Raw genomic sequence first — 22,440 nt, forward strand, 5'->3', positions numbered from 1 at the left:
GCCTCGGCGGACACATCTGGACGCTTCGCTGCTGGGGGTCGGTCGGAGGATCCATGGAGGGGACACAGACAGGCGGAGGTGAAGATCGGGACCGATTGGGGACCAGGTCCGGCGACGGAGCAGCATCTCCTTGGGTAGCTGTACACATTAGCGCCCCCGAGCGGAGGGGCAGTGTGCGACTGGACGGCACCGGTGGGGGCCGCGCGATGGCGGGCGCGAGGAAGAAGGGGGAGAGAACACTCAAGGACATGCTTACCAAACCCTCTACATCGGGGGACACTGGGCTGGCGACCCAGTCCCACCCTGACCAGGAGCCGAGGGACATGCCTATCACTAGAGAGTTTATGGAGAAGCTCTTTAATACGCTACGAGACGACTTTCAGACTCTGAAACAGGAGGTTGCCGGCGAAGTCAGGGAAATACGCCGCGAGGTCGACGACCTGGGGGAGCGGGTAGCAGTCATTGAACACGGAGAACAATCCAGGGGCGAGGAAGTAGAGCTCCTACAGCAAGAAATTATCCGCCTCAAGGAGCAGCAGGTGGACCTCCAAGCGCACGCTGAGGATTTGGAGAATCGGTCAAGGCGCAACAACATTCGCGTCAGGGGGGTGCCGCTGAGAGACGAAGGAGCTGACGTCGCTGGATACCTTCGGGCCTCTTCAGGGACATTCTGGGGGAGCCTTTGGATTTCGAGATTCGTATTGACCGAGCACATAGGGTGGGAGTGGGGAGGCGGGCTTCGGCACCTCCTCCGGACATTCTGGGCTTCCTGCCGGACTACCAGCTGAAAGAACGCATACTCAGGGAGGCCCGGCTGAAGCAGCCTCTCCAATATCAGGGACGAACTGTGGCCCTCTTTCAGGATCTCGCTTCCCTCACCCTGCAGAAGAGGAAAGCATTCAAAGAGGTGACAGCCTATCTGAAAGATAAAGGGGTGCCGTACTCATGGGGACACCCCTTCCGCCTCATCTTCAAATGGAACGGCAAGGTGCAGCAGCTGCGCTCCCTCCAGGAGACTTGTGATCTGTTGGACCTAGCGCGCCGATGCCGGGTGACCTCCCCCAGCCCATCACAGCAAACGCCAGGGAACGGATGGTGGAGGGTTGGGGGCGGACGCTCACCCGTAGCTGCATCAAAGCCGGACGCAGGGGCTATGTCCCAGGAGAGGGCATCGGCCTTGGAGGCGGTACAGCGTGATACCTCGACCCTGGAGTGACGTTTGCAAGCACATGGGGATTCCACAGCAAGACAGTATAGCTGACCTGGGGAGGGGGGGGGAGCCGGGGCGGATGGGGCCACACGAAGACCCTACTCTTTCCTTTTTCCTCTCCATTTGCCGGCTTCTCTAGTGGGCGGGCACTGGACAATGATGGTTTATTGGGAGTGCTATGTTGGGGTTGGGGTTGGGGGGGGCAGGGTCAGCTGGGGCGAGGGTTGGGGTAGGAGGGGTATCGGGGGCTGGTTCGGGGGGTCGCCCTGGAGGAGATTTCGTTGGGGGTTGGGGGGGGAGGGCTGGCAGGGAGGGGACAGGGATGCAGCTACAGGGATGGGGGGGAGGGTGTTACCGGGGTGCTGCCAAGGGGAGAACATGGATAGAGGCGACATCTATGAGTGGGTGCTTCATGGCGGACTCCCTACGTTAGCTTCCCCCTTACATAAACTCCTATGGCTCAGTTGAACCACGCTCAGCGAACTAACACATTTACCCCTGCAACCCAGGTCCTCACTCTCAATGTGAAAGGGCTGAATAACCCCATCAAGAGGCGGGCGATCCTTAGCTATCTGGAGAACTCGGGGGCCTCGATCTGCCTATTGCAGGAAACACATCTGTTGTCTAAGGATTGGCACAGAATGCGATCTCGGGCATTCCCCCACCAATTCTACTCTTCCGGGCCGGATAAAAAGGGAGGTGTGGCTATATTATTGGCGAGGCACTTCCATGGCAAGCTCGGGGACAAAATAGCAGAGATAAAGGGGCGACTGTTGGCTTACAGGATTTGGGTGGGGGACACCCCTGTCATTATAGGTTCCCTCTACGCTCCCAACACTGGGCAGGAGCCCTTTCTTAAGGACTCCCTGTCGGAGGTACTCCGTTATCACAACAGGCATATTTTAATTGGTGGTGACCTCAACCTCGTCATGGACTCTTGACAGGACAGATCAGGACACCGACAGGGGGGCGCGGGTGCGTTATCAAGTGCAGGGCGGGATTGGCTACAGAGCAGGGGTCTGATAGATCTCTGGCGAGCAGCACACCCTCGCAGTACGCAATACTCCTTTTTCTCCCATGTACACCAAACATATGCTCGCCTTGACCACTTCATAGGGTCGTCCGATCTACACACCCTGGTCCGGACCCTTGAGATCGTCCCGGCCGCTCTCTCGGACCATGATGCCGTGACTGTGACTGTCGACATATGCCCTCGGCGTCATCCAAACGGGAGATGGCGACTCCGGGAGTCCCTGCTACAACGCCCAGACGTCACGCAGCAGGTTCTTAAATGCATCACTGATTACCTGAAGTCTAACGACACGCCTGACATTTCTCTGGCTACACTGTGGGGAGCCCTTAAAGCAGTGGTGAGAGGGGAATTAATCGCCATTTCCGCGGCTGACAACAAACTCCGCAAGGAAAAAAGAGAGATGTTGGCCGCTAAGGTGGCGGAACTCGAGAGAGTCCACAGCTGCACAGGGGCCCCGCGAATGTGGCGACAATTGAAATCGGCCAGAGCCCAATTGGCTAGCCTGGACCTTGATAGGGCGGAGTATGCCGCCCTGCGGCTTAAGCACTCCTACTACATAGGGGGGGACCAAACAGGGAAGCTCCTGGCGAGCAAACTCCGAGCCAGGGCTCAACGCTCCAAAATTGCTGCCCTCCACACCTCATCCGGAGAACGGGTTGAAGGCGATGAGCAGATCGCAGAAGCCCTTCGTGACTTTTACGCGAACCTGTACAGCAGAGATCCTACGCTCGACGATACAGGGGAAGTTTATCTTCACCAGGCAGCGGTGACTGCCCTTGGTGCGTCCGGGTCCACGGCGTTAGACGCACCCATCAGAGTGGAAGAAGTCATTAGCGCTATCTCCCGCCTCAAGCCGCTGAAGTCACCGGGGCCGGATGGGTTTTCCGCCGGCTTCTATAAAGCCTTCTGTCCATCCCTAGCTCCGATACTGACTCGCCTGTTTAACTCTTTCGAGGGCCCGGGTTCAATCCCTGCAGACATGCTAGCGGCCGATATTGTAGTTATTCCCAAGCCTGGGAAAGATCCTACTCAGTGCGCGGCATACCGTCCAATCTCCCTGCTCAATCTTGACTTAAAGCTTTTCACGGGTGTCTTGGCGGCCAGGTTGGGCCCGTGTCTGCCGGGCATAATCGAGCCGGACCAATCAGGTTTCATACCTAACAGACAAAGTAGCGATAACACCAAACGGTTAATGCATCTGATAGATAAAGCCCATTATATGGAACTAGATGCTGTCCTACTCTCTGTCGACGCTGAGAAGGCGTTCGACAGGGTAAATTGGGGCTTTCTGGACAGAACACTCGAGCGCTTTGGTATTGGGAACCGATTTCGAGCTTGGGTCGCCAGCTGCTACGATCAACCCCAGGCGACGATCCGGGTCAATGGGGTCAGCTCTCGGAAATTTGACATTCGGCGGGGCACTAGACAGGGGTGTCCTCTGTCCCCCTTGCTCTTTGCGCTATACATTGAACCCCTAGCGCAACGGATCAGAGACCACCCCAACATCTCGGGTATTCCCTTTGGGGGGGAGCGTCATACTGTTAATTTATATGCAGACGACATTCTAGCGACCCTGGATACACCCAGTCGGTCGGTCCCAGAGTTTTTGCAGGAGTTGACGGCGTTTGGCAAGGTCTCGGGATTTAAAGTCAATGTGGGGAAATCTATGCTGTTGCCACTAGGCCTGAACGAAGCTGCCGCTGGGGGCACGTTTCAGGGGTTCGGGGATCTGCAACCCCAAAAAGAGATCCCGTACTTGCGGATTACTCTTACCCCGTCCACTGACCAAACAGTTGCGCACAACTATTCTAACCTCCTCTCCCACATCACTCGGGATCTTCGCAGGTGGCAGGCTCATCCCTTGTCGCTGCTGGGCCGCGTAGCGGCGGTTAAAATGTCCATTCTGCCTAAAATACTATACGTATTTCAGACTATTCCGGTAGTGCCCCCCATGCGCTATATACGTTCATTGCAACAGGAGATACACCATTTTATCTGGGCTGGGAAACGTCCGAGGGTGCGTAGGGATTTGGCTTGCCGACCCCCGGATGACGGGGGCCTGGGTATTCCCATCTACTGACATACTTCAGAGCGACGCAACTTCGCTACCTCGTGGAGTGGAGTCGACCGGAATCGGAGAAGCGATGGCTTTTCCAGGACAGGGCGATGGCAGGCCTTTCTTTGTGGAAGGTACCTTTTCTGAACCCTTCGGATAGACCGAAGTACCTCAACAGATCTCCCATCACTCGCTCAGTACTACGAGTGTGGGACGCAGTGGCGACCCAACGGAACCTTACTTCCTTCCCGTCGCCACTCACACCCTTATTTGACAACCCGGACTTCCCCCCGGGCTTAGTTACACGGCCATTCCCACAATGGCGGGCTTCGGCCTGTAGATCTGCAGGACACCTCTTTGATCTCGACGGGTTCCTCTCGTACACGGAGTTGTCTACTTGGCATGGGATTAAGGACCCTAAAAGATTTCAATATTTCCAACTTCGCCATTGGCTCCTTCACCCCGACGTGCGCACTCTAGTTAGCAGACATCTAACGTCCTATGAGAAATGGCTATTATCAAAGCACTCTGACCGTCAACTGATTTCTGACTTATACCTATTGTTACGCCCACCGGCACCCCTGGAGCGTTCGGCGGGGCAGCAACGGTGGGAGACAGAACTGGGTAGGACCCTTTCGCTAAAGGAATGGCAACAGATTTATTATAGGGCGAATCACACGGCCAGGAACACAGCCAGCAGGGAAGCTGCAGTTAAAGTCGCTCTGTACTGGTACCTGACCCCGGCCAGACTGCATAAAATTAACCCAGATCGGAGTCCCACTTGCTGGAGGGGCTGCGACGAGGAGGGAACGCTGATGCGCGTCCTCTGGGACTGTAGGGAGGTGACAGGCTACTGGACAGCAGTCTTTAACGACATCGACACTTATTTTGAAACAGAAATTCCCCGCTTTCCTGCCTACGCCCTCCTAGGGTTGCCCAACTCACTCATCTTCCCATTGAAATCCATTCGGGGGAAACAAATGGGGCTAGTAATGGGTGCAGCGGTACACCATATCTTATCGCTCTGGGGCACGCAGACTCGCCCGACACACACTGGGTGGCTGCATAAGTTGTGGTATATTATTGGGATGGAACGGATACACGCCAATCTCACCCATTCCGCAGACTCCTTCCGTACTATCTGGCGTCCCATCCTTTCTTTGCTGGCGCAGGAATTTAACGAAGTCACATGCCCCAGATATCTCCGCTTGCTCAGACTTACTGACACCCCACAGTCCACGAATACAGCTTAGGCGACACCTCATTGATACGCTCTTACGACACAGCAGCACACCGGTAACGGGGAGGGAGGGGGGGGGGGGAGTTGGGTTAGGGTGGAGAGGGGAAAATAGGGGGGGGTCGGACCAGGCATAGACCGGTGCATGGCCCTTTCAATTTGACACCACGTACCGGGCCTAAGGTTGGACATTCTCTTCTCTTGGACACGATCCTCAGTACAAGGCCTCGGCTACGTAAATGTGGGCTACGCCACTACAACCACGTATGGGGCTGGTAGGCTGCGCATGGATGGTGGTGGGTCTATTCGCCTGTACGACTGCCTGTTTGAAACCAATAAATAAAGCTATTTTAAAAAAAAAAAAGAGGGGTGGTCTCACAATACATCAAGAGACAAGCTACGGATGTGGTGTTGCTCCACGAGACCCTCCTGGCCGGAAACCAGTGTCCCTGCCTTAACAGGAGACAATATACTGTATTGATCCACGCCAAATAGACCAGAAGATAGAGAGGGGTTGCAGTCCTAGCCAAAAAAATCCTCAGTTCCAAGTTGTGCAGACATGGCATGACCGTTGGGCAGATCTGTAGGTGTTTTGGACACTAGAGCCTGGATAACGTTATTGGTACCTCTACTAACCGCTGCACCCCCATCACCATCTTGCCTTCATAGGCAGGTGTTTGAGGCTCTGAGCCCAATCCTGCTGGAGACGGCCGCTGATATACACATAGTGGGTGAGCCAACACTTTAATGGACTGGTCCCCAAACACCCAACACTTGTGCAGAATCTGTCACTGCTAGCACAGTTTGCATGTGCAATGGGTCTCTTAGACACAATGAAGAAAGGTCCTACTCATTCTTCTCCAAGGGTCACAGATCATTCTCCAGATTACAAATTTGTACCAATGATGGAGTGCCCAGATAATATAGCAGTAGAATACCTATCCAGGGGCATTTCAGACCATGCTCCACTTAAACGTGTGCTCCGGGCTGGATCTGGGTCATGGGGGGCTACGTGGAGGCTTAACAGCTGGGACCTTCAGGACAGTGAGGTAGTGTTGCGAGCTCCAAATTGACTCTGAGCTTTACTTCCAGGAGAACAAGGACTCAGTCAGTTGCCCAGTACCCCTCTAGGAGACCTTTAAGACAGTACTTCGAGACAGAGCCCAAAGCATGGTTTCTCGCAAGAAACAATGCCTTAAGCTCGACCTACTAACACTAGAGCACCACATCCAGACCACTGGGACAGACTCTGCTGCGTCAGGGAACAGGGTGCAGCTTAACTGCTTGTAGGCCCTAACGAGGTAATACCACAACCTGACTCATGACTTGGCTAACCAACAGTTCCTAGCTAAACAATGAAGACTGTATGAGGCACGCACAAGATTGAACGGCAGCTGGCATGGCTCAGTAGACGGATAATTAGCGCCCAGATGAGTGGGAGAGTTGGAGACGCCAGACAATTTCCAGAATATGAATGATGAGGGCATAGTAGAGGGATTTGCACATTACTACCAAGAGCTTTATAGGCCCGGGCCCTGAACTGCGAGGCAGAAATAGATGCCTTCCAGGGGGAGCTAGACCTCCCACAACTTTCATTGAAGGATATGAGAACTCTAGATCAGGAAGAATCTCCCTAGAAGAATTAACCGAGGCACTAGGTCTGATGCAGTCTAAGAAGACTCAAGCCTCAAGGGCACCCCAGTGAAATTTTATTTTAAAAAATATATACTTTTCGGTATTGGGCCCTTACGCTCTTTCCATGTTCATAAAGTCCCTGAAGAGGTGGGAGCTCCCCTCAGACCTACATACGGCAATGACATTGGTGTTGCTCAAAACTGGAAAGCTTCCTAACAACTGTTCTTCATATAGGCTAATCTCCCTTCTGAACACAGAGGTAAAGATCCTGGCTAAAGCACTAGTGATCCGACTAGCGCAAGTTATCCCAAAGATAGTTCACTGGGAACAAATGGGGTTTATAACTCAAACAGCTACGCAACACAATTTCTGCCTTCTCCACTGTTGACTCAACTATCAAACGGACACACAGCTACCCTTGGTGATTGTATCTCTGGACGCGGAAAAGGCGTTTGAGTCCATACGGTGGTATAATCTCTTTCAGGTCTAGGCCAGGATGGGAATTGACCCGACTTTTTTGTCTCATAGTAGCACTCTTATACCACAGCCCGGTGGCAAGGTGAAAGGCACCTTCTCTGAGGAGTTTGGACTGGAGGGAAGACACAGAGGACACTCCAGGGAAGTTCCGTCTCGCTGCTCTTGTTTGTTGTGTGTCTGGAGCCTCTAGCCTGCTGACTGAGCATCAGAGGAGATGTGATGGGCTTTCCGTAAGTCACAGAAACACTAGAGAAAGTTTTCCTGTATGTGAACGATATATTATTGTACCTTTCCGACCCGGTTGTTTCCATCCCAGCAGTCCTTTTGGTGTTTTAGATATTTTGGGAAGTATGCGGGATACAAAATCAACTGGAATAAATCGGTACTATACCAAATGGCTGCATGGCCCTGGTAATATTGATCCCACCTCAGATGGTGACCATCAGAGAGGGTTTTTGCTACCTAGGGTTAGAAAAAAGGCATTCTAAACGGCGGTTCTTTGAAGAGAACAAGGAAGCAGCTTATCAGACCTTTTAGCAGGACGTCGACCACTGGAGGCAATTGCCTCAGCCGATCATGAGAAGAGCAGCTCTTTTTAAAACGATTACCCTGGACAAATTTCTGTATGTGATACAAAACACCCCATGGCCGATACCCAAATAATTTTTTAATAAAGTTGACAGTATGCTTCGGACCTTACTCTAAGGCGGGGGAACTCCGCAAGTTGCCCTCCGAACCCTGCAGAGAAACGTATATAATGAGGGCATCTCACTTACAGATCTTAGGGCATACTACTGGGCATCCCAACTCCAGGCAGCCAATAAGTGGTGCTTCATAACCCCGATCTGACCCAGTGACGCGACTTGAGAGGTCAGTCATGGAGTATACGTCCCATGTGCACTATATATATGGCACAAGATTCGGTTCACACTTACTTGGCCCCACAGAAAGTACCCTGGAGACCTGGGACAAAGCTGTCACCTATGGAGGTTTGAGAGATAGATAAACTCTCTGATGACCCCACACTGGATCGGGGACACACGGAAAGGGCTCCGAAGGCCTTGGAGAAAGACCCTTTGGGACTTGATAAGGATCTTAAAGCTCAATGAGCTGGGTGGGAAGGGAAGTGATTAAACCTTTCCAGGACCTACAGGCAGAATACTACCTGCAGGACACACACATTTTCTGATACATTCAAATACACCATGCCCTGCAAGCAGATGAAATACCGTGGAACACGCTGGATGACAGGAGCCCCCTAGAAAGTAGGATACTCTGGGATGAAATGCCCTCAAAAGCCATTTCATTAATGTATTGCACTCTCCTCAACAATAGGCCAGATAACATCTGTTCATTAAGAACTAAGTGAGAAACAGACCTGGGGCCTTGTGGACGACATTGACTGGGAAGCAGCACTTATGCACCCCCGGGAGGTGGCAATAAAAGTAAGCTTGATGTTCATACAGCTTAAGGTCCTTCACACGGTATATTAAAATAGATTGCGATTGTTCATAATGGGAAGGGCACAAATCCTCAACTGTCTACGATGTGGCGAGGATGTGGGCACCTTTATACATATTATTTGGTCATGTCCACTCATATAGGCATACTGGAGGGTCATAGTTGAAGAGCTAGCGGATGTTCCGGAAGCTGATACCCTTCCACGACACAGTTCTTAATTCTGGAACTAACGGGTAATGTAGACCTCCCCAGAATGCAACTCCTATTATGCGCCCTGGGTTTCTACATAGCAAAAAGAGACATAGTAAATGGGAAGCTGTAGTCCCCGAACAAACAACCCCCACAATAAGCCAGTGGGCGACCGGCTTGATGCGCTGCATGGAGGCAGAGAGGGTGGTTTATGAGGCATGGGGTTTCCCAAGGAAATTTCAGAAAGTGTGAGGACAATGGCAAGCCAACCATAATCTGGACTGGGAAATCCCAGCTTCTTGGACCGATCTACCATGCGATGGGTAGAGCTGAATAGCCAGAGATGATGGGAGGCTGAAATAGAGCTTGGACTCCAAGGGTCGGAAGGATAAAATAGGGAGGAGATCCAGCCTCCTAACCCCGCCGCTTCATTTGCAATAAATACGCTTGATGGCACTTGTATAAGACTACTCAGGTGATCTGGTAATTACTACATGTGAAATGGTGGTATGTTTCATATTGTTGTTTTTGCGAAAAACAAAAACTAATAAAAAGAACTAAAAACACTATAACTGTATGGAGCTGATGGCCATTCACCTAGCCCGTTAAACATTCTACAGGCTTGTCCACTGCAATGTTGTCCTCATAAAGATGAACACCATTACAGTCATTGGGAGGTATCCACCCTTCCCAGCTGTCAGCACAATCCTCCACAAAATCCATCTTCTAGCAGAAACCCTACTAGGGGTGGACGACGACTGTGCGGATCTGCTAAGCAGGACTTATCATCAAGGCCATGAGCAGGAATTTCACTGGCAAGTCCTCCACAGGTACTTCCAGTGGTGGGAACACCAGCCATCATCATGTTTGCCATCCCTAGAAAATGCAAATTTCCCAGTCTTAGCTTCCTGGTATCCACAGCCAAAATCCATAGGCTATGTACTATGGATGAACTGATTAGGGATATTTGCCTATGCTTTTTTAACTTTTCATATTTCCAAAGAAGGCATTGTAAGGTGGATTGTCTAGCGAATTGAGACTTGCTATGGCAAAGGCAAAACAGTCGCTGACCATAACCTTGTTACTCTAACCCTATCCTAACCCATCCCAATCCTAACACTGGCTCTATCACTAAACTTGATGCTTACTCTTAAACCAACCTGACCCTATCCTAATCTTGTCCCAAACCATGACTTTGACTTTAAAACTAAAACTCACTCTCTTTTCAACCTTAATCCTTACCCTATCATTTATCTTGTTATCCTAATTTTAATTAAATATTGCTTCCAATTTTTTTCAGTTAAATGACTTTTCAGCAAAATTCGTTTTTCCTGAAATGTACAGGATACAATGTTCTCCCCTTTAAACTGTCAGCCACGCTAATGTTCGCTTTACTACTGAAATACTGAGGTTAATTTTTACCATAATGTTTATATTTTAATTTTGCAGATAAGACTAGAAATATAAAACATGTGTAGTTGCTTGAAATACAGTGATGGGGCACTGCCCCTTCTGGCTAACGCGATTAATCTGATACATTTCCCCTGTTCCACCCTTCCTACCACCCAATCTCTACATCCCACCCCAAAGCATGTTCCTTTTACAAAATGTCCCATCCGCATCTCATTTAGCATAAATATCCACCGCTAGCACAATCCCTTCAGTTAGTCTCGGTTAGAGAGGGTATGCAACTTCTGGATGTTTGCCTCTATAGCGAAGCACTGGTTGCCAGCCATCCAGTATATTTTACTTTCTGTCACCGATTCAGGCTGTGGGACTTTCCCTAGTCCTTACATCCCATAGTTTGTTGTATCCATTCTCCAGAGTTGGAGGCTTTGGCCTCTTCTATCATTTAGCAGTAATCATTTTCGCTGTCAGTAATATCTGAAATGAGAGGACTTTTCCCCTAACTTGAGTCTGGTTTGAAAGACATGATTGTTTGCGGAGTTCCAGAACAGGGTAGCTCATGCTCTTTTATAGCAGGAAGTAAATATTTTTCAGTGTCCTTGTATGTGAACTGCAGTGTTCCTACATACACAAAGCCTTAAGTATCTACTTGTAGTTCCTGGAAATAAGTTAGTTTGTCTAGCATTATGTTCCATTCAATCCTTGTCTGCTCTTTTCCTGCTTTGAGGGGATGTGTTAGTCGTAGCAATGTCTTTCAAATCACCCCTTCACCCCCCACCCCTTCTCCGCCACATACAGAAACGTATCCTTTTGAGTTGTAGTTCTTATGTTCATTTCATTTGTTCATCTGCTTTCACTCATGGTCTGATTCTGGCCGACTGTTGTAATTGTGCAACTATTGTCATACATCACCTAGTTCCCTGACCTGGGAACTTGGATTGCTTTAATTGGGAGTTACCATACACCCACTCGTCCGTCTTCTGTCAGATTAAGGTGCTAACTAAAATCATAAACTCAATACATATAGGACGCAAGCAACTGGTTACTCCACTTTTGTTTTTTTCCACGCGGTTTACTTTCAAAATGTTGACAGTATTAAAGACTCAACGCCCCCTGAAGAAGTCCTTCTGATAAGGACGAAATGCGTCGGCTGTGTCATGATCACCCTGATCATGTTTTTAAAAAACTTCATTGAAATAAAGAAGAACTTTGGAAGAATACTTTTTGGACGTGGATTTTATAAACTTCTCGGTCTAAGCTCTATTGTGGTGCACCTGTGCTGTTGTTTTTAAATTGTTATATTCCTGTATTGGAATTACACTGTGACAGTGGGTGTTTGTCAGTGTGCACACACGTTTCTGGGTAGATCCAGATCACATCTATATAAGTTAGGGATAGCAAGTTAGGTGCTGAGGCCTATAGGGTTCAACTGTCCAGCCTCTTTTGACTACTAGGCCATTCGTACCCTGAGTCACCATTATGAAAGTCTTCAGGGATAGTCTTAATCTAGTTTGGGGTTCCTTCGTAGAGAGCCCAAGTTTCCTCCAGTCTCCACTCCTGTAATTTTGATAGGTACAGCCCCCTGTTCCCTTCTGAAAATGTTGTAGATCGCTTTTAGTAGGAGTGGATATGTGGTAAGCAATCATCTCGGCTTGTGGTGCTTGCAGCACTATTGTACTCATCCCAATCAGGAGAGCCAGGAAGACCTAAAGTAGCCTGGATACCACATTCATCTTTAGGGCTGCTCACCTTCCTACCCAAAAGATCTCACCACTTTCATACACACATGCACTGGTATATTTGCAGAATACTATGTTTGAGGCATATGAGCTGCAGATCACACCCTATGCATAGATCACCATCTGGTGTTGGGCCGGGATGTTTGCACTTGTTTTTGTCTTGGAAAAGTCTTTGGAAGTCACGAGATAGGTGACTCCTCCTTTGGATGATAGTGCACATGGGCATCGGCACCATCTTCAGATTGTTTTTCTCCGCCATCAGGCTTGGATGTGTTTCTCGCGCTCCAGTTCAGTACCGTTACCGATCCTACTTTCGACGCGCAGTCCTTCACCCTTCTCCGGTATTGTTTTCGATCGCGATCCCTAGTCGTCGCGCATCTCTTCAACATCGAAGTCCTCGATTCCGGTCATCAACAAAGGCCTTCGGGCCTACCTGGGCCTTGACTTTTGGCTCATGGAAAGGACTCTATTCAAGAAGTGTCCTCAATGTGGGTCGAAGTTCCCCCACACAGATCTGCCTGAGGTGTGTAACCTCTGCCTCTCTCCGGAGCACGAGGCCAGACACTTTCCAGCTTGTGCCTCTTTCAGCTCCAAAAAGACCATTCGAGATCGCCGAGCTCGACAAACAATGGCTCGCTCGTCGACCTCCAGCCCCGACGACGTCTTCCACAAGGGTGTTGATGTTCCAGAGCAAGTGCAGGCTGAAGAAGGACTCCTCAGCGCATCAAAAGCCGATGACTCCGACATCGAGGACATCACTCCTGGGCAGCAGGTCGTAAGTAGAGACGTCGACCCCGACCCCCACCACCGAAAAAGGCTTCGGTCACACCTTCACCTTCGGGCTCAGGTGCACATCGAGAAAGTGCTTCTCAAGCCCTACTTTCTGGCCTGGCAAAGTAGCCAACAACTAAGCCTTCCGGCCAATCGAGCTCAAGTCAGCCTACCGCCGGTGCTGAAACCCAAACAACACCGAAAAAGAACAGTCGTCCTCCGCCTCGGTGCCGACTACTGATTCCACATCCACGCACTCTGCACCGAAATCGACTACAACCGACCCCTCGACATCGGAACCGAGCAAAAAGCCGCTCCCGAAAGGTTCACACACTCAGCCTTCGGAACCGAAAAAGCCTCTGGAACCGAAAAAACGACCAGGCACGCACGCTCCTACAGAGACTTTAAAACCTCACGGGTCCAAGCCTAAAGAACACAAACCTGCCTCTGAGTCGGTGCCACGCAAGTCTTCGGAACCGAAAAAATCGGCACCAAAATTAACAGCCTCCAACAGAAGAGCTTTTTAAACCGGACCCCACCCAAAAAACTCTTCTAAGAGATCCAAAGACTGGTCAACTCATTCTTAGCTCCAAGAAACAACCACTGGACACGCCTACACCGGCTCCACCACCTAAAAAGAGAGATATTGCAACATCTCCTCTCAGGATCCCTTCTCCACCTTCTCCTCCTCCTCCTCCTCCTCCTCCTCCACCTCCCCCTCCCCCACCACACCACTCTCCTCCACCATCTCCTCCACCAGTGGACGATGATGATACCTCTGATCACACTGGGGACGATGCAGACGATGAGCCACTAGGGGATCCTAGCCCACCTTCTACCCCAGACCCCTGGGATGATTATAACACACCAGATGTCCCTAATGTCCCTAATCTATCCCTCTAGACCTTCCCCTCCAGAGGATGCCATGGGTTTCAACCAGCTAGTCCACAGAACTGCACAATACCAAGGGGTCGACTTACACACAGACCCCGTGGAGGAAGATTTCTTATTGGATACTTTTGATATCTCACAAAAGTCCACCTCCATCTTACCCATGTTGAAAGGGGTAGTTAAACAAGCACCAGAGGTGTTTAAAGATCCTGTTAGGGCAAGAGTTATTAACCCCAGGATTGAAAAGAAATATAAAGCTGCCCCAGCAGACCCAGCATACATCAAGGGCCACATACCGTTAGACTCCTTGGTAGTATCCAATGCCAGAAAGAGGGCTAATTCTCAAACCTCAGGAGATGCTCCACCTCCCGACAATGAGTCTAAACTCTTAGACGCCTTTGGTAAGCGCACAGCGTCACAAGCAGCTAACATATGGCGTATCACCAACACTCAAGCTTTGTTAGCGAGGTATGATAGGGCTCATTATGATGAGCTAGAGACCCTACTACAGCATCTTCCAGAAAATATAAAACTAAGGCTAACGACCTAATACGGGAGGGTAAGCTTATCACCAACACCTCTTATCTGCTGCGCTCTAGACGTAGCAGACACCGCCTCTCGAGCTATCAACACAAGTGTCCTGCCGCGTAGGCATGCTTGGCTACTCATTTCTGGTTTCAAACCTGAAGTCCAGACTGCCATTCTTAATCAGCCATTTGACCAGCAACTCCTACCCCCAAACTCGCAGGGGTTCTTTTTGCCAGGGTTTGTTTCCCCTGATCTTGCAGCACCGTACTTACTCTACAAACTCGACCCTTGGTGCGATATGTTTGAGCGCCATTCTTCCTTCACCAACTAAACCCTCCACGGAACCCATTTGACCAGCAACACTTGTTCGGACCTACCGTGGATTCATCTGTAGAAAAGATGAAGAAAGACACTGACACGGCTAAATCAATGGGAGCCTTGCAATCGCAAGCTCCCAGATGCTCCTTTCGTCGCTCCTCTTACAGGGGCACCTCTAGAGGCTACTCCTCAGACAACCCATCTACATCTTACAAAACTCCCAACCAAACTACATTCACCAGAGGTTACCAAAGAGGAGGCTACAGAGGCAATAGTAACAAGGGCAGAGGCAAGACCAACAATACCCGCTCTGCCTCCACCACTACCCAATTACTTCCCTCCGCTCCCCCCAGACCATTCCACTCTGGTCAGGGGAAGATTGCTACAGTTCCTTCCTGTCTGGAACAACAACACCACAGACAGGTGGGTGAGACAAATAGTTCAGTCAGGTTACTGTCTAGAACTCACATCGACCCCCCCCAAACATGCCACACAGACATTGCTCAATGTCACCAGAACACTTATCGCTCATAAAGTAGGAGGTAATCTCCCTCCTACAAAAACATGCAATAGAACCAGTTCCACTGCATCAACAAAACACAAGAGTTTACTCCTTGTACTTTCTCATTTCAAAGAAGGACGGGTCTCTGAGACCTATACTAGACCTCAGACCTCTAAACCTGTACATACACTCAGACCATTTTCACATGGTCACACTTCAACAGGTCCTTCCTCTTCTCTCACAAGGTGACTTCCTTGCCACTTTAGATCTCAAGGACGCCTACTTTCATATTCCCATTCACACCTCTCACAGGAAATATCTCAGGTTTGTAGTGGACGGTCAACACTATCAATTCAAGGTACTTCCTTTTCTGAGTCACCACAGCACCTAGAGTATTCACCTAGTGTCTGGCAATAGTCGCAGCTCATCTAAGAAGACAGCACATTCACGTCGTCCTGTTCTTGGACGATTGGATCATAAAAGCCAACTCATACAATCAGTGTGTACATCACACTCACACCACAATCCAGCTACTCCACGACTTGGGGTTCACAGTAAACCACGCAAAGTCTCACATACAACCGTCCCACATACAACAGTACCTAGGTGCCACAATAGACACCTCAAAAGCACTTGCATATCCCAGTCCAGCCAGGATAGCAAGTATACAAACACTCATAACCAAATTTCAGCCGCAACACTCTCTTCCAGTTCTAGTGTTCATGCAACTCATAGGGATGATGGCCTCTTGTATATTTATAGTACCTCACGCAAGACTCCAGATGCGCCCTTTGCAAGAATGCTTAGCACGTCAGTGGAACCAGGCGCAGGGTCAGCTGACAGATCTGGTGTTGGTGGACGGTCGCACTCATCGCTCTCTGCAATGGTGGAACACCAAGAACCTTTCCGAAGGGCGACCGTTCATCGAGCCAGTTCCACAGATTGTGCTAACAGCGGACGCATCCCTCTCAGGCTGGGGAGCTCATGTATTACATCACACCATGTAGGGCAGGTGGACTCCTCGCCAAAAGATACTCCACATCAATCACCTGGAATTACTAGCCATATTCCTGGCCTTAAAGTCATTCCAAAAACACGTATCAGGCAAGGCTGTCCTAGTCCGCACCGACAACATAACAGCCATGTACTACATACAGAAACAAGGTGGGACACACTCCCTACAGCTTTCCCAACTAGCGCAAAGCATGTGGAGATGGGCTATTCTTCAAAACATTTTTCTCCTAGCCCAACATGTCCCGGGAGCCCAGAACAATGTAGCCGATCTGTTAAGTCGTCAAACGCAACAGACTCACGAGTGGGAACTTCATCCACAAGTGCTTCAACCGTTTTTCCACATGTGGGGGCAACCAGAGATAGATCTCTTCGCCACACACGAAAACACCAAATGCCCAAGCTTCGCCGCCAGATATCCACACCCATTGTCCGAGGGCAATGCGATATGGATGAATTGGTCAGGCAGATTTGCATACGCTTTTCCGCCTCTCCCACTCATTCCACTGGTCGTGCACAAACTGCAGTAACATTCACGGACTCCCATCCTAGTTGCTCCAACATGGGCCACACAACCGTGGTACACCACATTACTGGAACTATCTGTAGTCCCGCACCAAAAACTACACCTGTCCCCAGGTCTCCTAACCCAGAACCGTGGAGAGATCAGACACCCGGACCCAGCACAGCTCAACCTAGCGGTCTGACTCCTAAGGTTCTAGAATTTAGTTGCCTTAACCTTCCCCGACTGTATGAATGTTATTAGAGAGGCTAGACGCCCCACCACTAGAGCCTGCTATGCAGCCAAGTGGAAAAGATTTGTGATATATTGTCACAACAACATCATCAATCCTTTAGATGTGTATATTCAACACATCATAGGTTATCTACTGCATCTCCACAGGTGTAACTTAGCATACACATCTATTAGATTACACCTCGCTGCCATATCAGCCTATTTACAAAATAGACAACACCTGTGCCTATTCAGAGTACCAGCCATCAAAGCGTTTATGGAAGGCCTCAAAAGAATAATTCCTCCCAGGGTTCCACCATCACCCGTGTGGAATTTGAACATTGTTCTCACAAGACTAATGGGCCCTCCATTCGAACCTCTGCACAAATGCGAGCTACAATTTCTAACATGGAAAGTCACTTTCCTAGTGGCCATTGCTTCCATTAGAAGAGTCAGTGAGCTACAGGCACTCACTATCCAAGAACCATTTTTACAACTACATCATAACAAAGTGGTTCTCAGAACTAATCCAAAATTCCTTCCTAAAGTTATTTCTCCCTTCCATCTCAACCAGTCTGTAGAACTGCCAGTGTTTTTCTCGCAACCACAGACAGTCGCAGAAAGAGCTCTTCACATTATATTGAAAGAACAAAACATTTTCACAAGACCAAACAACTTTTCGTGTCATTCTCACCACCACATAAAGGCAACCCCATATCAAAGTCTGGGATAGCAAGGTGGATTGTCAAATGCATACAAATTTGCTATCACAAAGCAAAACGTACATTATCTGTTCCTCCTAAAGCCCACTCTACACGAAAGATAGGGGCTTCAATGGCATTTTAGGGAACATTCCCCTAGATGACATCTGCAAAGCAGCTACATGGTCTACACCGCACATATTCACAATGCACCATTGTGTAGATGTGCAATCTAAACCGCAAGCTAGTGTGGGCCAGGCTGTACTCAAAACACTATTTCAAACTACTGCAACAGATACTGGTGGTTGCCGCTAGGGATGGGTACTGCTATACAATCTATGCATAGTGTGTAATCTGCAGCTCATATGCCTCAAATGGAAAATGCTACTTACCAGTATGCATCTGTTCTAGAGCTGCAGATCCACACACGCCCACCCACCTCCCCGGCTACCTTTATCTGTTCCAGTACTATCTTATTTAGATACAGCATACATGGGCATCTTATCTGTTTCTCACAAAACTCCATCATTTCCCTGCTGGCGAAAAACAATCTGAAGATGGAGCTGATGCCCATGCGCACTATCATCCAAAGGAGGAGTCACCTATCTCGTGACTTCCAAAGACTTTTCCAAGACAAAAACAAGTGCAAACATCCGGGCCCAACACCAGATACCGATCTATGCATAGTGTGTGGATCTGCAGCTCTACATGCCAAGAACAGATGCATACTGGTAAGTAGCATTTTCCTTACTTATGTGAATCTGCCTGTTGAATGGCGAGTTTAAGTTCGAAACCCAGTGACCTGGTTTGCTACATCTAACCAGCTGTGCCTATTTCACCAGTTCCTTGTTGACAGTAAAAAATAGAACTGTGCCTTGGCTTCAGGTTACATATAAAATATAAGCTAACCTTTGACGAATTCAATGCTAGTTTCCACTGCAGATGTGAATCTTTGAAAATTGTCTTATCTATGGACCTCTTAATAGGCAATCCAATACATTTTTTGTTGGGTAAAAACACCTAATCCAACTAATTTGAATGTTGCTAGTTTTTCAAATGTTTTGAAGTGTTCCATTTTACAGAGCTATTCTATCAATCTAATATTTACCTATTCTTTCATAATTAATTTTGGATATTTTCAGTTTGTATGTAAACGTTACAAAACGTATGTGAGGCATTTTCTTGGAGTCCGGAGGTAGTTCGGTAACTGTGAGAGTACTGGGCTCACCACAATGTCTCAGGGTCACCAGTGATATCACACTCCAATTACATACAGCATCCATTCCCTTTTGCACCTGAATCTAATCACCCACGTGCAGTTTTGTTATGTTTATGGCTGTTGTGCTTCACAGTAAACTATTGATGCCAATCCATGAACAAAAACAATTGTAGAATGTACAATAATTCCTTATTTAAGCAACAGTGTGCAGAAGAGAATGTGAAATTGAAAGCCCCGTATGAATAAGAAAATCAAAATCTATTCAGTGGTGTACTATGTAAAGAAAAGAGCAGAGAGTAGAAGCAGAGCATAAGGGAAGAGAAGTGCAGAAAGGAAGCTAGGGGCACGGTTGTGTCAGCTTAACGATCCTGGACAGCAGATCAGATGGTAGAAGGCAAACGTTAGGCTGGTGGATGAAGACCATAGGTTTATGTGAAAGTAGAGTTTGCGAAGTATTTGAGAAGAAATAGGAGGCCACTTGACACCTGGAAGAAGAGAAGAGGTAGAAAGAACCTAAACATTGATGAACAAAGCTGTAAATATCTGAAGCGCTGGAAGCGCTGATAGAGTAGGTAAGCCGAGCAAGATGTGTAGCAGTGTATTGCACAAATAGGAATGAAAAAGGCTCCTCAAACTAGAAAGAAAAGTGCGAAATGACATGGACAAACTACAGGAAATATCTCAACAGAAACTACTTGGTGGTAAAGTAGACTAGAAGTTCATGTAAAATGGTATAATGATGAAGGTGCAGGAAAGATAGGCAGTGGATCCTTTCAAAGCACCAGCCTCCCATCTCAACACTCTACTGGTGCTCAAATTGCCACGTCGCTCTTCAGCCTCAGCTGCCTTAAAATCACTGCATTGGCTACCTATCCATAAAAGAGTACTATTTAAGATACTCATCATTACTTTTAGAGCTTTTAGGGCATCAGGACCAAAATACTTAAAAGCCAGATTTACTCCCTATGTCACCTCAAGTCCCCTTCAGTCTTGATTATCAAATCTTTTAAAATCCACACGTTTAGATGTAAAACAAAGGGAGCGAGATCAGTAGCCGTACTTTGGGTTAAAGCATGGAATAATCTCCCCTGTCAGCTCTGTTTCATTCACTCAGACCCCTGCTGCAGAAAGTCGTTGAAAACCTGCATTTTTGGAGCCACAAATTCTCCTTGCTTCTCTTATTTAATGTACCTATAGTTGGGATAGCAGCATCCATCTGAGCACACTGTCTGTTTCTGCATAGCGCCAAGATACTCCTGCGTAGTGATAGTCGCGCTTTATAAATAATATATATACATACATACTTGAATCTACGTCTTATGTGCATGTTGCTTGCATTGTTCGCAGGCACTGGGGTGCTTAGAGGTGGTAAGCATTGTATTCTGCAATCTGCTGACATGGTGGTCTCTTGTGTCTTTGATCTTAGCTCTTCCCATTCCCGGATGTGCTTGAGAGCTGTTTGGTGCTGCTGCACATTGGATCTCAACACCCTTTGGATCTGCCAGATGATGTAAAGCAGGCGGCACTGGACATCCTGCGGAGGCACAGCAAGGCAGTGCCTGTTTACCACAACGCCTGCAAGAAGTTTCTTTCTGGAACATGCTAACTATCTTGAAGCTTGCAATGCATGTTTTGTCTCTTTCCCTGGAAATGTCATTTTGGGGTTCACCTGTTACTCCTTGGATCTATTCTGTGAACTGTGCACACTCATTGCCTGTGCCATCCTACAATACTTTTTCCCCCTTCCCAGTTTTACAGGTTCCTACCCATCGGTCATTTCTGTCTACCATCTTTTCTGTACCAGAAAGCTGAACAGTAACCTGTCTCCTATCACAATAATGTTACACAGAACAAAAACGGTCTGGTTCAATGTAAGATAATTTATTTTTTCTACACACCTGCGTGATAATAAATGATGCCTATTAATGTGCACATGCTCATGGCCAAGCAACTGTGAAATGATGGAATACTTTAATAAAGCCTGATTCCAATCTAATGTGTTCATTTTACAGCTGAGGAACTGAGGTACAGCGAGTGTGTGGTCTTGAACAAGTTACAGTAAAGTGGTTAGGATGGCACTTGAAACTTCTGACTTCAAATTAGTTCCTTTAAGGTAGGACCTTGCGAATGCTTCTGTGTAAAAGCTGGCATCTATATCCGATGTCTTGACAAAGAGAAGGGGAGATACTGGCAGCTCCCAAAGAATTCCTCCTTCAATCGCTTTAGTATGCAATCATGTGATCAACACCTAGGAGAAATGGTGTTCCAAGCAATTGTGGATATTTGGAAGTGCGTAAGCATGATGTTAAAAGATTTTTAATTTTCACAGTGCAAGAAGTGATTAACTAACTCTATGCTCTAACTAAATGCAAGAGTTCTAACCCGCATTTTGAGTAGTGAGGAAAACATGATTTCATTAATGTGTTTGCGTCTTACACACATTATTGCTGCTGCTGCTGCTACATTTTCCATACCTTTTTCTTATACAAGTTTCATTATTTTTGATTCGAGAAATGTGCCAGCAGTAGCTTTCACAACGTCAACAAAGTACAGTTTTCACTTCAACATTACACTTAATATCCTTCAGTAGAAGTCTTCATTGGCCCTACTTTCTGTTCTTTATTGAACTAATCATTACCTACATAACAACCCATCTTACCAAATTTCTCCTATGATGCTCTGTAGGGTACACCTATAGTGCCATTGTTAAAAGCACACCTTTCTTCAATGCCAGTTTTATTAAACTAACTACTTAAATCTAATTCATCCAATCTAACTATGTACATGACCCCTAGAAAAGAAAGATGTGAGGGGAAGGACAAGAATCGCCCCAAAATCAAATAGCACCACAACCCTGCGCACGCCGAACCAGGTTAATCCCTACAAGCAAATCTGTTCAGTCACGAGGAGTTCTTGTGCAAAGTATTCGTCTTCCGATCACTTTCATTATCGACTAGTAAAGTAGGTATTATGTCCCATGTGCTTGTGAACTCCAATTTACCCTCCCTTCTTTTGGTCTCTTGAAGTAGTATACATTCATTTCCTTCCCATACAATTAACTTCCTTTTCCAACCTTCATACCTAGGTCCTACTACAGATATCCGTTTCATCGCTACTTAGTTCTTGGCTGGCAGTAGTGCCAAATCTATAAACCTGGTTGTAGGTTTACAGTTTTTTGGGGTGTGGCTATACACCCATATGTCTCAGAGAAGGTTGTATGTCTATCAGTTGCTACATCAATAAGGCCAACGACCTCCTCCAATATGCAGCAAAATTTGAGCTGTCGCAAACCAAGTGATAATTGTCTGCCCACACCAAG

The 22,440-nt window shown here is 48.0% G+C and overlaps 1 protein-coding gene across 2 annotated transcripts in view; it reads left to right on the top strand.

Moving 5' to 3' along the window:
* GEMIN5 (gem nuclear organelle associated protein 5) overlaps positions 1 to 21,112 on the top strand; it is a 260,780-nt gene extending 239,668 nt beyond the window's left edge. For both annotated transcript variants that reach the window (XM_085617620.1, XM_085617621.1), the window contains exon 29: positions 20,548 to 21,112. In XM_085617620.1, the coding sequence (XP_085473746.1) occupies positions 20,548 to 20,727 (180 nt within the window). In that variant the 3' untranslated portion in view covers positions 20,728 to 21,112. The remainder of the gene's footprint in view (positions 1 to 20,547) is intronic.
* The last annotated feature ends 1,328 nt before the right edge of the window (positions 21,113 to 22,440 follow it).

This window comes from Triturus cristatus, chromosome 7, assembly GCF_964204655.1.
Source record: "Triturus cristatus chromosome 7, aTriCri1.1, whole genome shotgun sequence".
In the NCBI taxonomy this organism is placed as follows: Eukaryota; Metazoa; Chordata; class Amphibia; order Caudata; family Salamandridae; genus Triturus; species Triturus cristatus.